This window comes from Calypte anna, chromosome 8 (genome assembly GCF_003957555.1).
Source record: "Calypte anna isolate BGI_N300 chromosome 8, bCalAnn1_v1.p, whole genome shotgun sequence".
NCBI classification, from domain to species: Eukaryota; Metazoa; Chordata; class Aves; order Apodiformes; family Trochilidae; genus Calypte; species Calypte anna.
The window spans coordinates 1,064,067-1,077,959 of NC_044254.1; the positions used below are offsets into that span (position 1 = coordinate 1,064,067).

A 13,893-nucleotide genomic window follows, 5' to 3' on the forward strand; every position below is an offset into this window, starting at 1 on the left:
CCCCTTTCTTCAATGGGACTTGGATCCAAAGGTCTGGAGTGGCAAGGGAGGAGTTTCAAGTTGCCTACAAGGGTTTGGATCTGGCCCACATGTCCTGGGATAGGCATTTCCCCAGTGCCAGCCCAGTTTAAAGCGTGCTCTGGTGTGAGGCTGGTTCTGTGCCTTCCCCACAGGCAGTAACTTGGCTGTTTCAAAGATGAATTGCCTGCTACCTGCAGTAAACAGCCAAGCTCATCCCTGGATAACACTATGCTTTCCAGGAAGGACAAACAGTCTTGTTATTAGCACATAAGGCTTGAGCTCCTGGGTCTTCTTCCTAACTCACTTGTCTGCACCCCAGAAACACTGAGCTCTTCTCACACCCCTCTTGTGGCAGCAGAGCTAAAGCACAGCATCTAAATGTGAGGTTGGGGGTCATCGAGATCCTTCTGCTAGAAACAAAATGTTTCTGCCCTGACCCAGATCCCCCCACCCTCCCTGCACGCTGCAAGGGAGCAGAGCAGAGGGGAAGCCCCATGGTCAGCACCACTGCAGTCTCTGGGTCAGCTTGCAGAGGCAGTGGGTTTGGATGTCCCTGTAGTCCTTTCCTCCAAGGATATCTTCCTATCCAGAAGATAGCTGGAAGGACCTCAGGATTTTATCTGCAACAGTGGCATCCCAGGCTGAGATGTCCCCAGCTAGAGAGGTGTGGATGGAACCCTGCATTGTCAGACTGTGGGGCAAAGGATGTCCTGAGGACACCAGAAATTGGGTGACTTCCCCTGCTTCAGGGTGTCCTGGGGGGGGCTAACAGCAAGAAGGCACACAGCAGGTCTGAAACAGCTCTTTATGAAAGGTTAGGGGGATGTTTCCTAGGGCCAGGAGCCATCCAGATACTCTGAATTGCCCTGGGAGGAACTTCGAAGTGGATGAAGAGGTGATGAGCTAAGATGATTCCTCTTCTTTTATACCGTGGGCTTTTTCCTGTTTCCAGGAAATCATTGGCTGAGAGTTTGGTGAGGAAGGAGCCTGGAAAAAAAAAAAAAAAGTTGGAGTTGAAGGGAATTTTTAGGGCTTTCTGGTTTAAATACATTGTAGGGCATGTGGAGAGAAAGAGAGTAGGCAGAGGACAGGTCATGAGAAAGAAGTGACCAGAAATGTAGTCCCTGGAGGGCCGTGGTGTTGGAAGAGGAGGTGGAACTGGAACCTGGTACAGGAGCTAAATTCATTTCTGCTGTGGCTACACAGACCCATCTGTTCCCTGCACTGATGCCCACGTTACTGGAGATTGGTGAATGGCTCCAGTCAGTCAAAGAGATTGGCCACACATTGACAAGGGCAAGGCTTGCATCTGTCTAGCCATCTGGCACGTTCAGAGCAGGGTCCCCATCCTCAGTCACCCAGGCCTGAATGTCAAACACCTTTTCATCCTGAATACACGCACTTGGGCTTTATCAGCCAGATGTTCAAATAAGCTGAGAAGTCTGGCTCGTTTGGGCTAACAACTCCCCATCCTCACTTTGATTGCCTGGACAATCTCAGCACAAAAACCACATGGCAAATGAAAGCTGTTTTATGTGGACAGACCCTTTTTGCCAACCAGAGCCCTCAAGGGCCACGCACAGGTGATGACATCCAGTGAAACCTTCCATGCAGAGCAGCCAAAATCATCCTGAGCTGGTTTGGTTTCTTGGTTTTGTTTTGTTTTGTTTTTTTCCTGTTCACCCTTTTGTAAAAAGCATCTTGCTAAGCTACTGATGGAGGGGATTGTGCTGTCTGGAAAGGTATTTCATGAGGCACAAGCCTGACTGTTGTATCTTCACTGCCTTTCTCCATTTGTGGCAATCACTGCTCCAGAGTGCAGCACTGGAGAGGACCCTGCTTCATCAGAGAAGCTGTTCAGAGGTGCCATTTGAGTTATCAGATGCTTTAGAGCAAACCCTCTAACCCTTGTTAGAGGTCCTGGAAAATTTGAGGTGGAAGTGGAGACTATGAAAGCGTTAGGGAAGTTATTAGAGATGCTGGAGAAGAAGCATCCTGAAGAGCTGGAGAAGAGGTCCCTTCCAACTCAGCCAATTCTATGATTCTATATGATTCTATAAGAGGTACAAGAAAAAATCAGCAGTCAAATTTGTGAGGATTTTTAACTGGAGGCAAAGCAGAAGTTGATTTTACTCAGCAGTAAAGCCAGGGCTGGAAAAGCTATCTTTGCAGGCACTGTTCTGATGTACACTTTCCCCCAGGAGCAAGATCTCAGCCCCAAAGCTTGTTCCAGCTTTTCCACCCCTCTTTGTAAAGGTGCTGTTGCCTTGGTAGAAACTCATCACAAAGGAATAGCAGTGATGTGTCTTGAGGTTGATAAGATTAGCTGAAGATTAACCACTGTTTCACATTGCTACAGTTCTTGGAAAGTGTTGGGGTTTTTTCTGGGTTTGTTTTGTGTTTTGTTTGGTTTGTTTGGTTTGGTTCGTTTGTCTACACAAAATGACATCAAGGGACTTCCATGGCAGGACAAGAGCCCTTCCCTCCTGGATTCACTGGCTCAGGTGTTCCCTCTCAGTTCTTGAGGAGCCCCAGCTCAAATTACAACAACTGAAAACCTTTGGTGTGCTCACAGTGGAGCCTTTCAGAGGGACAGGTTGGATGGGTGATGTTGAAAGGATTTCACTTCCATTCCTGGATCTTGTCCCTGGATACCAGAGTCTTAACTTCCAGGACTCTTCAGGTTCCTACCCTTCTCTTCACCCCAGTTTATCAGTCCCTTCAGCCACATCTCTGAGACTTTTTGGCCATCCAGATTTTGGCCATCTGAGGCTTTTGGGTCATCCGTAGGAAGGCAGCAGAACACTGAAGCAGCAGAGGCAGCACAGAGGGCTCTCTGCAGTTATATTTCTGATACAAACAGATCCATTGGACATGCAAGGCCATTGGGATGTGCATATTTATCTTTGCATCCACTGCAGCTACAAGACACATTTACCACGTAGATATGCACACAGACTGTAAAAACACCCTGTGCCAATAGCAGTGTGTATCTTGTGACATCTCCAGTGCTCCTCATGATGTCTGCATGCTTTCTGAAGCAAACTTTGTGGCTGTTGGTTTATTTTGACTTCCTCCCTCACAGTCTCAGGTTTATCACCAGGTTTGTTAAGTTTTAATAAAACACCAGTTAAGATGATGGCATTTTTATTTGTTATCGTTGTTATAATTTTCTTTTTTAGGGGAAGGTGGGGTGAAATGTTTCTCTGCTAGGGGCAGAGAAAGTGATGTCCTGCCAAGGGCTCAGGGATTCCCAAGTCCTCTTCTGAGCTCTGCCACTCATTATTTGTGTGATTTCAAAGGTTCCTGCTCGCCTTAAAAGAACAGGAGAATATTCTGTGCTTCTTGTGAGCAGTAGCTGCAAAGTCCTTTGGTTCTCAGCCACTGCAGGGGTTTGAAGCTGTGTTGCTGCCCTGTCCTTTTATGCCAGGGGGCAAATCCACCCTTGAGGAAACCCAGTGGGAAGCACCTTTGGGTATGTGAGAAGTGCCCATCATGAAGATGAGCAGTGTCAGGGTGGGCTCTGCTCAGTCCACCAGCTCATTTCCTTAGGTTTTTCTGCCTTTAAAATAGCAAGTAACCTGTAGAGGTCAGGCAGTGCCAGGAGCCCTCTTTCAGCTGAGGAGGTGATGGTTACAGCTGCCTGCTGACTACTCCAGGTTATTTTTTCCCAGGACTGTGGGATTGCTCTCTGGAACAAGGCTGGGCAGGGTTGGCAGTGAGCAATGAACTATTCCTGGCTCTGCTCTTTCCAGGCACTGGTGGGAGGGTTCTGATCCAAGGCTCAAGATGAGGCTCTCAGTTGTCTTGGGCATTGTATTAGCAGTGATGTTTCTGCTCTCCTTTAATTCTGAGGATTGCCAGCACCTGACAAAAGAGCCAGAGAGCTACAGAGAGTTTAGTGAACGTGAAGTCTCCAGCATAGACCTCCCACCAGCTCCGTCATCTTTCTTGGGGTGGCTTGCTTCAGAGGATGCTCCTTGGTCCAGCTCCAGGGCAAAGCTGGGGTCTGTCCAGAGTGTTTCTTCCCTCTGCAGCAAAGGGAAGAGGAATTGCCAGGCCTTTCCTCAGAGCGTATGCATGAGCCATAGTTGGGCAACTCCACCAGGACTGTGGTTGCCAGTCCTCAAAGTCTGAAGTGGAGATGACAAGAGTGTATTTGGGGTTGGAGCTGAAAGTGTAGCTGACCTGGGCCCCTGAAGTCTCTCCTTTCCAAGGCTAACGTCACGTTTATAACCAAACCTTGCACGTTCAGCTGTCTCACACTTAACATGCTGATCTGCACGACAAGTTCTGAAATAATCCCATAAAACCTTTTTATTTATTTTTTAACCCCCTTACCTCCTCCCTCACCTTCCAGTCGTGTGATGGGTTTGTTTCTCCCATTCAGTAGTTGAGGAGGTACTCAGATATCTTGAAGCTGGAAGCAGAAGGCCTTGTTTCTGCAGTCAGGATTGTTTTGGGTTTTTTTTTTCCTTTTAATTTATCTTTTTTTTTTTTTTTCCTGATCCCAGTTGTCTTGCCCGTTACCATTTTTCAGTGTAACATTGGTGACTGGTGCATGCAGTGGGGAATTTACTTACAGAGCTGGTCCTCCTGGTGCAGCTGGCCCAGGTGGGCTGTGTCACCCTTCTCATAGCCCATCCCAATGAAAGACACTTCCCAGTGTGATGGGTACTGGGAGTCTAACCCAGGTACCTTCACGTTTTTGTGAGCCTTTTGCTGCTGGCACTTCCCACCAGGGCTGGGTTCCTCATGTCCCAAAGGCAAACCCCACACACCACTCCCTTGCAGAGCTCCCCGTGGCTCAGCAGAGCTCCAGCCCTGGGACTGGATGGTGTCTGGATGTGCTCACCCCCTGCTCACCCACCCACCCTGCCCTGACCTTCTCAGGAACCCCCGTGGTGTGGGTCACAGCTTCTGCTCTTGCTCGGTTGTTGGGTAATCCTGGTCTCCAGCACAGTGGACACTTTCAACAACTGAGATTTTCAAAGCTGCCTGAAGGATTTTGATACCCTGCAATGAAGGGAAAGGGCTGTCTGATGTCTGACTGAGCCTTCCAATCTGCCTTTTGTTTGTCTTGATGGAGAGCATGAAGAATCCTTCCTTCCTCCAGCTGAGGAGCTGCTGAAGAATGTTCTTGGCATTGAGCTGTAACAACATGTGGCTTTGAATAACCTCAAGAGTGCTTTTTTTTTTTTTTTTTTGCTTGCTCTGTTCTTCATACTACTAACCTGACTGTGTTATGTTTTTGTGGTTGCTTTGCATGTTGTTCCTTCCTCTTGGCTGAGAGTCATGGGGTGGATCTTTTTCCTTTCTGTGATTCAGGTGCCTCACTCTTTCCTTTCCAGGTTCTTCCAGTTCTTTTAACATGTCAAACTCTGGAGATTTGTTCATGAGCGTGCAGTCTCTCAATGGGGATTCTTACCAAGGGGCCCAGGTTGGAGCCAACGTGCAGTCACAGGTAGGGACCCATCCGATGTACTGCCAGTGAATGCATTAGTGTTGGAGGAGCCTTTGGTTGTATTGGCACTTCTCCCTCCCGTCCCAAAAGAGCAAATCTCAACCAGCACAAACGAAACAACCAACACTTTAAAAAGGCAAACCAAACTGAAAAAAAAACCAACCAACCAACCAAAAAAAGCAACAGCGGCAACCACCAAAAATAAAAAAACAAACAAACAAAAAAAATCAATCCAAAAGAAACCAAAACCAAACACCCAACCAAACCAACAACCATGGTCTTGAGGAGACTTGCCCACACTTTGTGAATGCATTTGGCTCTGGCTTGTCAGTCGTACTAGGACGAGAGGAGGTTTAGGAGAACAGGCATGAACTCAAACGAAAGCAGCTGAGGGTTAGGTTCTGTTTGCTCTATTCTTCCAAGGGAAGGGGCCAGATGTTTGGACTGGTGTCTCGTTTCACAAGGCTTCCACTTACTCCTTTGGTGCCAAACCAGGTGTCTACTGAAAGGCAAGAAGCGCTCATACACACAACCAGATTTATCTTATTTTTTTTAAATTAAAAGCCACCCCTCCCCATCTCGCCACCTCCCCAAAGCAGAGGCACTCACACCACCCATGTACACACCAGGAAGACACAGCGAGGGAGCTTGGAGCAGCGTTACTGAAACATTAGCCCGTGCTTTGGGGGAAAAAAAAAAGAAAGAACTTAAAATAGCCAGAAACTCACTCAGCTCTCCCACCTCCCATCCGCTGTCCAGATGTGCCACGAGTCCATTCTCTGGTGCCTAAGGCTCTGTTCTGTGTTGGGAGATGACAGCCACTCTGACACATTGGGCAAGGAGAGCTCTCTAAAGCCGAGGTTGCTGTCCTGGCAGTGCTGGACACAGAGCAAACCTTTGTGTCCCTGGGCGAGCAGAGGTGCTGCCTGCGCTCATCACCAATGGGGCTGGGCAAGGGGGGAGTGGAGGGAGAGAGCTGCCCGTGCCCTTGCTGTGGTAGGTATGTTCCCTTCCTGGGCCCTCCATCATGAAGATGCTGTCCTTGAGGATCTCCTTCCACTGCTGTGAGCTTGGGGCTGAAGGGTTCAGGAGGTCAGGGTAGGACTGTGGGTCCTTGGGCACAGTGGTGGAGCCAGCTGCAGCAGGGCGCTCCAGGAGGTCCCACCCCACGCTTGCCATGCTGTCCCCCCTCTTCCCTCTTTTTGCCAAAGGACTTGAGACCCAAGGAGCGTGTGACAGGGCAGGCAGGGGGGTGGCAAGGGAGGAAGGAGAGGTCTTCTGGCTTGTCTCGCCATAAGACCCGCTGCGATTCCCTTTTACCCCTCTTTAAGCATATATACCTTTATTTCTATTAATGCTATTATTACTACTGTTGGTTTGGTTTTATCTTACCAAAATGAAACAAAGCAGCTTTGCCCGTTAACCTTTCATTCACTCTAATCTGTGTTTTCTGTTGTTGTTGGTCTGTTTAGGTGGATACCCTTCGCCATGTTATCAGCCAGACAGGAGGATACAGTGATGGACTCGCAGCAAGTCAGATGTATAGTCCGCAGGGCATCAGTGTAAGGAAAAAAACAAACAAAAAATAGGCTCGGGTTCTTGTTTTATGTTATTTTCCTTTTTTTTTTTTCATTTTTCTTCTCTCACTACCAATTATTTCAAAGCCATAGGGCTCGGAATGCCACTTAGTAGGACTTGTCTTTCCTTTTACGGTCACCTAGTTTATTGCTTCTGTATCGGTCACGCCAAAGGCAGAGCTTTGCCCACAAAAAAAGTGGCGACGGGGCAGGCTGTGTGCAGGCAGCTGGCGTCTCGGACTGTCAGAGCCCATCAGCATCCCCCCAGCACCTGCGGCCACACACGCTGGGCCCAGAGGAGCTGCTAAACAGGTGACACCTCCCGTCACCGCGCCGGGGAACGGCACCGCCGACGCCCCGCTCCAGAGGTGTTGGCCAACGGCACCATCCCGGAGCAGCCACCTAAAAATAACCCGTCCCTGCCCCGCATCCCGAAGGGGTTGGAGGCAGCAAGGAAGGAGGGGGGCAAAGAGAGGAGCAAAGAAAAGGAGGGGGGGGAAAAAAAACACAACAAACAAACCCCAAAGCGCCGCAACGCAACAAAGGCGACCGGCGCCAAGCCAAGGGAACCTCGCCCAACCCTACCGGGGGGTGAGGCGAGGGGGAGGGAGGTCTCCAGAGCATCTTCTCCTTGTTCTTGGGTGCGCTGGCGGGTTCTGACTAGCATGAAAATTGGTAGCGACAAGCTGTGTCAGACGGGGGGAAATCGATCAGACACACACAAGGAGAACCCAGTGTAGATTCGGGACAGCAATCCAACCGCATTTCTCAGATCAATCGTCCGCCATCTCAGCGGTGGTGACAGCAAGCTGGGAGAAGAGGGCAGCCTGGAAAAGGAGGCTGCGAGCGCCGAGTGGGTGGTGTGGCGGTGGTGTCCAGGGTGGCAGGGAGGAGGGGACGGATGGCCCTGGATGTGGCAGCCTGTCCCCATCCCCCTCGAGGAGGCAGAAGGTGGAGGTGAAGCGGTCTCAGGTGGTGGGATGGGTGGGACGGTGGTCCCAAGCGTGACGCATCGTCCAGTCCCATCACTCTCTTGGCCAAGGCTTGTGCTGTTTGTCACCTTGCGTGTCACCATCAGCATGCAAGTGGCCACCAGCAGCAGAGGGAGAGGGGTGCAGCGGGACGGGGGGTGCTGGGCTCCCCTCTCCTGCGGGTGCTGGGGCTTAGCGGGCGGGTTGACGTCAGGAGGCAGAGGCAGGGAGGATTTGTGAAGTAATGTAATTGAACATGTGCAGATAATTATGTCTCATTACATAAGGCCCTTGCAAAAACGGGGCTTGGAAATGCCACATGAAAGAGCCCATCGTTCCGCATTAATTTCTCTGTGAGCTGAATGTATTCCCTCTCTGGCTTTTTAATACTCGGAGAGTAAATGAATTGCAGGCTGATCATGATAAGAGATGATACTTTTGTATAAATTAAAATACCCCCAAGGAAAGAGGCTGAGCTGATTGTGGTTGCAGTTGGCTCGGAAAATAACACTGGGCTGGGTTAAGCCAAAATTTGGCGGGGTACAGGGGGAGGATTGCTGCTGGGGATCATGAGGGGGAATGAGGAAGAGGAGAAGAAATAGGTAATGGAAACTCAGAAGCTGAATAAGACAAGGAAGGCTGGGCTGGTAGTTCAGGCTGTGGTGATGGGAGAACCAGTGTTCTCATGAGCAGCACTGGGATCTGGTGCACTGAGAGCTGCAGGGTGCAGAGGTCTCCCCTGTGCTTCCCACGGAGGGGCAGATGGTGGCTCCTCAGATGGGTTTTCAGGGAGGACAGGAGCCCAAATTGGCCCGAAATGGGTGCTCTTCAGAGAGGGGCAGGGTGGCAAGTGGCCAAAGTGACCACCTGGGTTTGGGGGTTGTTTCCCCATAAACCTGTCAGGCGTGGGGAGCAAGGCAGGGAGTCTAGAGCTGAGCAGAAAGCTTAGGAAGCATCTTCTGTGTTGTCTCTCTGTCCCCAGGTATGTTGCTGCAGCTGTATTCTAGGCAGCATGCTCCTGCTTGTAGCTTTTATTGCCACTCAGTGTCTTCCCATCCAGCCAGGTCCTTTGCTATCCTCCGGTTAGTCCACCCTGATGTGTGGGTGCCCTCTGGGAAGTGTTGGCTGTGGGCAGGGTCCTGGGGAGCTGCTCAGTGCAGGCAGGATGGCTGTCTCCTAGCAGGTGGGGCTTCCCCACCTCTCCCCTGCACCCGTTCATGCCAAGGAAGGGCAGTGGGACGTGGAGGAAAGCTGGTAGTGACACAGAAAGCTGCCGTCCCCACGTCACCCCAGCATCCCCCTGAGCTGCTGGGAGGAGATGAGCCGAAACCCAGGCAGGAGCCCTGTCACAAAGATGTCTGCACCGTGCTGAGGTTAAGTCATCCCTGGAGCCCGTCAGGGCTGGGAAGGCAACAGCAGGTTGCCCAGCTCCACCACTGCAAACCTTGGCAGGGGAGACAACGCTCGGGGTTTTGCCTTCCTTGGTGGAGGATGAATTTTTAAACGCGCCCACGTCGTGGCAGCTGAGAACAGGAATCCACCCAAAGCCTTCCCTGCCTCCCCGCTCAGCACAGGGTGAGAAGGGATGGGGCTGGTTCTGCATGGTTAGCAGGATGATGGGCAATGTCCCAGCTGTTGCCATCTCTGTGACCCAAGGTGACAGCTGAGGAAGAGCAGGAGCAGCCACCTCCTCCTCCACAGGTCCTGGCACAGGAAGGGGAGGCTCTTGGGGGTGTTGGAGAGATGGTAGAGACAGGAGTGACCTAAGAGCAAGGAGGGACCCCCCGACTCACACCCCCTGAAAAGACGGGGTGTTTGGAGCCTGATCCAGCCCTTCCAACAAGCTTTTGCACTGTCAAGTGAGGAGTGTTCTTGGGGTGCCCTACACAGGGACAGGAGTTGGATTTGATGATCCTGCTGGGTCCCGTCCAACTCAGCAGGTTCTGGGATTATTCTCTGAAGTGTTTGGTTCCTTTAGACAGTTTGTGTTTGTGGGGGTCCATGTGTATACCCAGCTGGAGGTCCCTGAGGCTTGGGGAGGTTTTAGATGTCCAAGTTCTGGTGGGTTCCAGTAGATACTGGATCTTTAGTGCCATAATCCTCTGGAGGGTCCCAACCCAAAATATTGTCCTTCCTTCCATTGCTCTGTCCCTGTAAATCCATCCCTTCATGAATGAGCTATAGTCATTTGAAAGAAAAAAAACCCTGCTAAAATCTCTGTATTCAAATTTATAGATCATTTCAAAGTCTAAAATAAGGGGCTATTTTTAAAGTTCAGCAGAGTGCAAAGTTTTTGGTATCAACATCCTGGAAACCATTGCTGTCTTTGGCTTTTGCCCCTCCTGAAGAAGTCACAGCTCTGTGCAGGGGCTCCTCAGAGGGTTTGTGAGGCTCAGAAGCCTCCTCAGAAGCCTCTTTTGTCTTTGAGGGAGATCCCAAGGGATTTATCTCCTTGCTTTGAGGCAGGGCCAGCAGGCTGTGATGAGATGCATCCTGCAGTAATGGGGTGAGCTCCAGGAAAAGGAGGGATGAGTAGGGATGATGCCTGCATGCCCTCTGCCTGGGGGGGGATCCAGCCTCCTCATGAAGAGCTTGTCCATACCAAAGGATGGCATCAAGATGACCAAACCACAGCCAACTTTGGGGCTTCCTTTCCAGTGCTTGTCTTCCCACCAGATGCATCCGAGGTGGTGATGGGCAGCACAGGCTCCTGGGTCACATGAAGGTCATCGATTCCCCATCTGGAGTATCCCCCCAGCAATCTGAGGGGGATGCTAAATGTCAAGGAGCCACAGATCTGCAAGATGCTTTCCCTCTCACTCCTTCCCAGCGTGGCTGGCATGCCAAAGCCTCTCTAAAAATAGTGGAGCACGCCAGGGACGGAGCCCTGCTCCACGCAGCCCCCTCCGTGCTCCCCCCTCCTGCTCCCCGTAATGACCCTGCAAACACTAAATGGCATCTGAGTGCATTAAGAAGCAAACTCTCTGGTGACATAGCAATTACTGCTCTGAAATAGATTTGGTGCGTCACGGAAGATAAGGGTTTTGAAAGTTTCTGTTGTGATTATAGCTTGTAACTCCAACAAATAACAGGCTTGGTAATAAGAGGCTGCCAGCACAGCTATTGTGGCTCTCTCTCACTGATGGCACGTAAATTGCTATTAATGTCCTAAGTGTACTTGAATATGCCAGTCTCGGGGCGGTGGAGTTGGCTCTGTGTCTCTCTTTACGTGGCCTGTCATTGTCGGGCTGATAATCTGCAGTAATTGCTGCTTCTTGCAGCCATCCAAGACATCTCAGAGGGTGGATGTTGCATCTCGGGGAGCTCGGGGATGGGGGGGTCGTGGCCTGGCTGCAGATGGAAGCTGCTGGGGGTGGTGGGCACGGGGAGGTCCCCGTAGGTGGAGGGGTTGCTGCTGTTTGTGTGTGGTCTGGTTGCATCCTTGCACCCAAGGTGGCACGGAGCAGGGGTTGGCAAGCTCAGGTGGTGATTCTTGTCTTCCTCACCATTTCCTGAAGCCCTTCCCAAGGGTACATGTTCACACACTGCGTGCTGGGTGTTTGCACACCTCTGTCTTTCCTGCTTTGTGCCTGTCCTGCTGCGAGGGTGGTTTCACCCCTCGAAATGAGGCTTCCCACAGCTGCTTTGCTCCCATCTTTCCTCCCTCTGGCAGCAGGGACAGCCCACAGGCAATTTCCAAACAATTGCTTGGCCAAAGGGGTTTTTCCTGCCCTCACTCCTCTTTGGGAGGGGGTTCTGCAGAGTCCTGGCAGTCAGGGGGGGCAGTGATGGATGCCCTGTGCTGGAGGCAGTGGGACAGGCAGCCTGGGCATGTCCAGAGGTACCAAGTGCAGGTTGTGCAGGAGTTGGGAAGGATTAATTAGCCCAGCACTGAATCAATGTCAGAGCAAGCAGAGGAGGTTGGGTGGGACATCTGCTCCTCTCTGAAGGGGATGGCAGGCACCGAGGAGCAGGTTCTGCACACTGCCAGCTCCTGCCTCTGGAGCTCTGCTCTGGAGAAGCTGGAGAATTTGGCTCTGTGGCTGTTTTTAGGAGAAAAAGCAAGTCTGCCCCCTCTGCTTTGCTGTATGAACCCTCAGAGAGGATACTGTGGTGGCACCTCGCTTTGTGGTCTGGCCTTGGAGTCACTGGAGGATGGGGGACAGGGAATGTGGAGGACCAGCCTGGGGCAGCAGAAATTGATTTGTGGTTTTACTGAAGGGTCTTGCCAAATCCCTGCACACAGCCTTCTTCACGGGGGCAGGAGAGGTGTTTGGGCAACGTGGGTTCTCCACAGCTGGAGTTCTCCATTGGTGCTGATGGCTTCGTGTGGGCCTGGTGATGGGACATGGAGTGATGCTGGGGGACATGGCACTCTTCAGCCCATCCTAGGGACCCGTTGCCTGTTTGGTTGACGTAACATCCCAAGATGGGGTTTCTGGGGTGAGGTGCTGGCTGTTTTCCTTCCTCTATATGGGGAAGAGTTCTAGTTGAGGGTGAAAAAAAAAGCAAACAATAAAACCCAAACGAATCCAGACAACCAGAGCTCAGGGTTTCTGGAGAAATCCATGTTTTCTAAAGGACCAGGCTTTCCATGAGCTCTTGCAATGTATGAAAACCCACATTTGCAGCAGAATTATCCCACTGATGGAGCCCAGTGATTTACAACAGGATGAGACACCCAGAAAGGGGGTGGAGGGTGGCACCTTTACCTCTTACCCTGTCCCTGCCTGGGGAGAAGCTCTGGGGTGGGTGGTTGGGTGGGTGGGTGTCTCGGGGAGGGCTCGGCGTGCCTTTGGGTGACTGACCCCTCCGTGTCCCCCTCCCCACAGGCTAATGGAGGTTGGCAAGACGCTACTACCCCGTCGTCGGTGACCTCCCCCACAGAAGGCCCTGGCAGTGTTCACTCTGATACCTCCAACTGATCTCCCAGCAAATTGCATCCCTGGCTGAGCCGGCCCCGGCGGGGGCAGGGGGGGAGGGGGCCTCTCCTACCACCGCAGCAGTCAGACTGGAGGTGAACCCAATCAGCACACACAAGAAGACTCCTTCTCTTCTCTTCTCTTCGTCGGGATGCTTTTTTCAGCCAATCTGGACACTTCTTTATACTCTCTTCCCTTTCTTTTCTGGGTAGAAGCCGCTCTTTTCCCCTCCTCCTCCTCCTCCTCCTCCTCCTCCTCCCCTCCCCACCCTTCCCCACCACAACACCACAACTCCCTTCCCCTCGCCCCCTCCCCACCGAAGGATGTGTCACCAGGTAGAAGGATTTTTAAGGAAGAAAAGCAAAAAAAAAAAACCACAGCAACCCACAGAAACAACAAAGCAACAGCCCGCCACACAAAACAACAACCCCAGAGCAGTGCACGGCATCTTTCTGAGGAGCCACCATGTACCTCAGTGTCCCCTCTCTCTCCTTTGCTGGCAGGCAGCCCCCCCCTTTCCCCCCACCTCTCACACTACCTCTCCCTGGGGAATGGGGCCACCACAGCCCCTCTGCCTCCTTGTCCCCAACCCTGCACCCGCTGGGCTGTCCCCTCGGGCACCACCAGTGATGGGGTGGGTGGGTGGGTGCAGCCCCCTTGGCACACTCCCCTTCACTTCCAGAAGGTACCAGCTCATTCCCAGCACTGGAAAACCCCACGACTGCCTGGTCCCTGCCCTGCTCCAGAGCTGGGGTGGCTGTGGCACTCCCCTTGTCCTCCCTGCCCCATGGAGGAGGGGGTGGAGAGGAGGGAGGGAAATGAAGCCACAGGTGGACAAGAAATGGGCCCAGAGCACCCCTGTGGTGCTTCAGGGGGTCAGGCAGGACCCAGGGGATGGGTTGGACCTCATCGGGTCACTCACAGCACCTCGGGTGGCT

At 52.0% G+C, this 13,893-nt stretch overlaps 1 protein-coding gene across 4 annotated transcripts in view; it reads left to right on the forward strand.

Annotated features, from left to right (window-relative positions):
* PBX1 (PBX homeobox 1) overlaps nucleotides 1–13,329 on the forward strand; it is a 120,089-nt gene extending 106,760 nt beyond the window's left edge. Inside the window, exons 7-9 of one of the 4 annotated variants that reach the window (XM_030454960.1) lie at nucleotides 5,373–5,485; nucleotides 6,958–7,047; nucleotides 12,866–13,329. In XM_030454960.1, coding sequence (XP_030310820.1) covers nucleotides 5,373–5,485; nucleotides 6,958–7,047; nucleotides 12,866–12,958 — 296 coding nt within the window. In that variant the 3' untranslated portion in view covers nucleotides 12,959–13,329. Of the gene's footprint in view, nucleotides 1–5,372; nucleotides 5,486–6,957; nucleotides 7,048–12,865 lie in introns of those variants that run through there. The other 3 variants (XM_030454961.1, XM_030454962.1, XM_030454963.1) reach the window with 3 other exon arrangements.
* The last annotated feature ends 564 nt before the right edge of the window (nucleotides 13,330–13,893 follow it).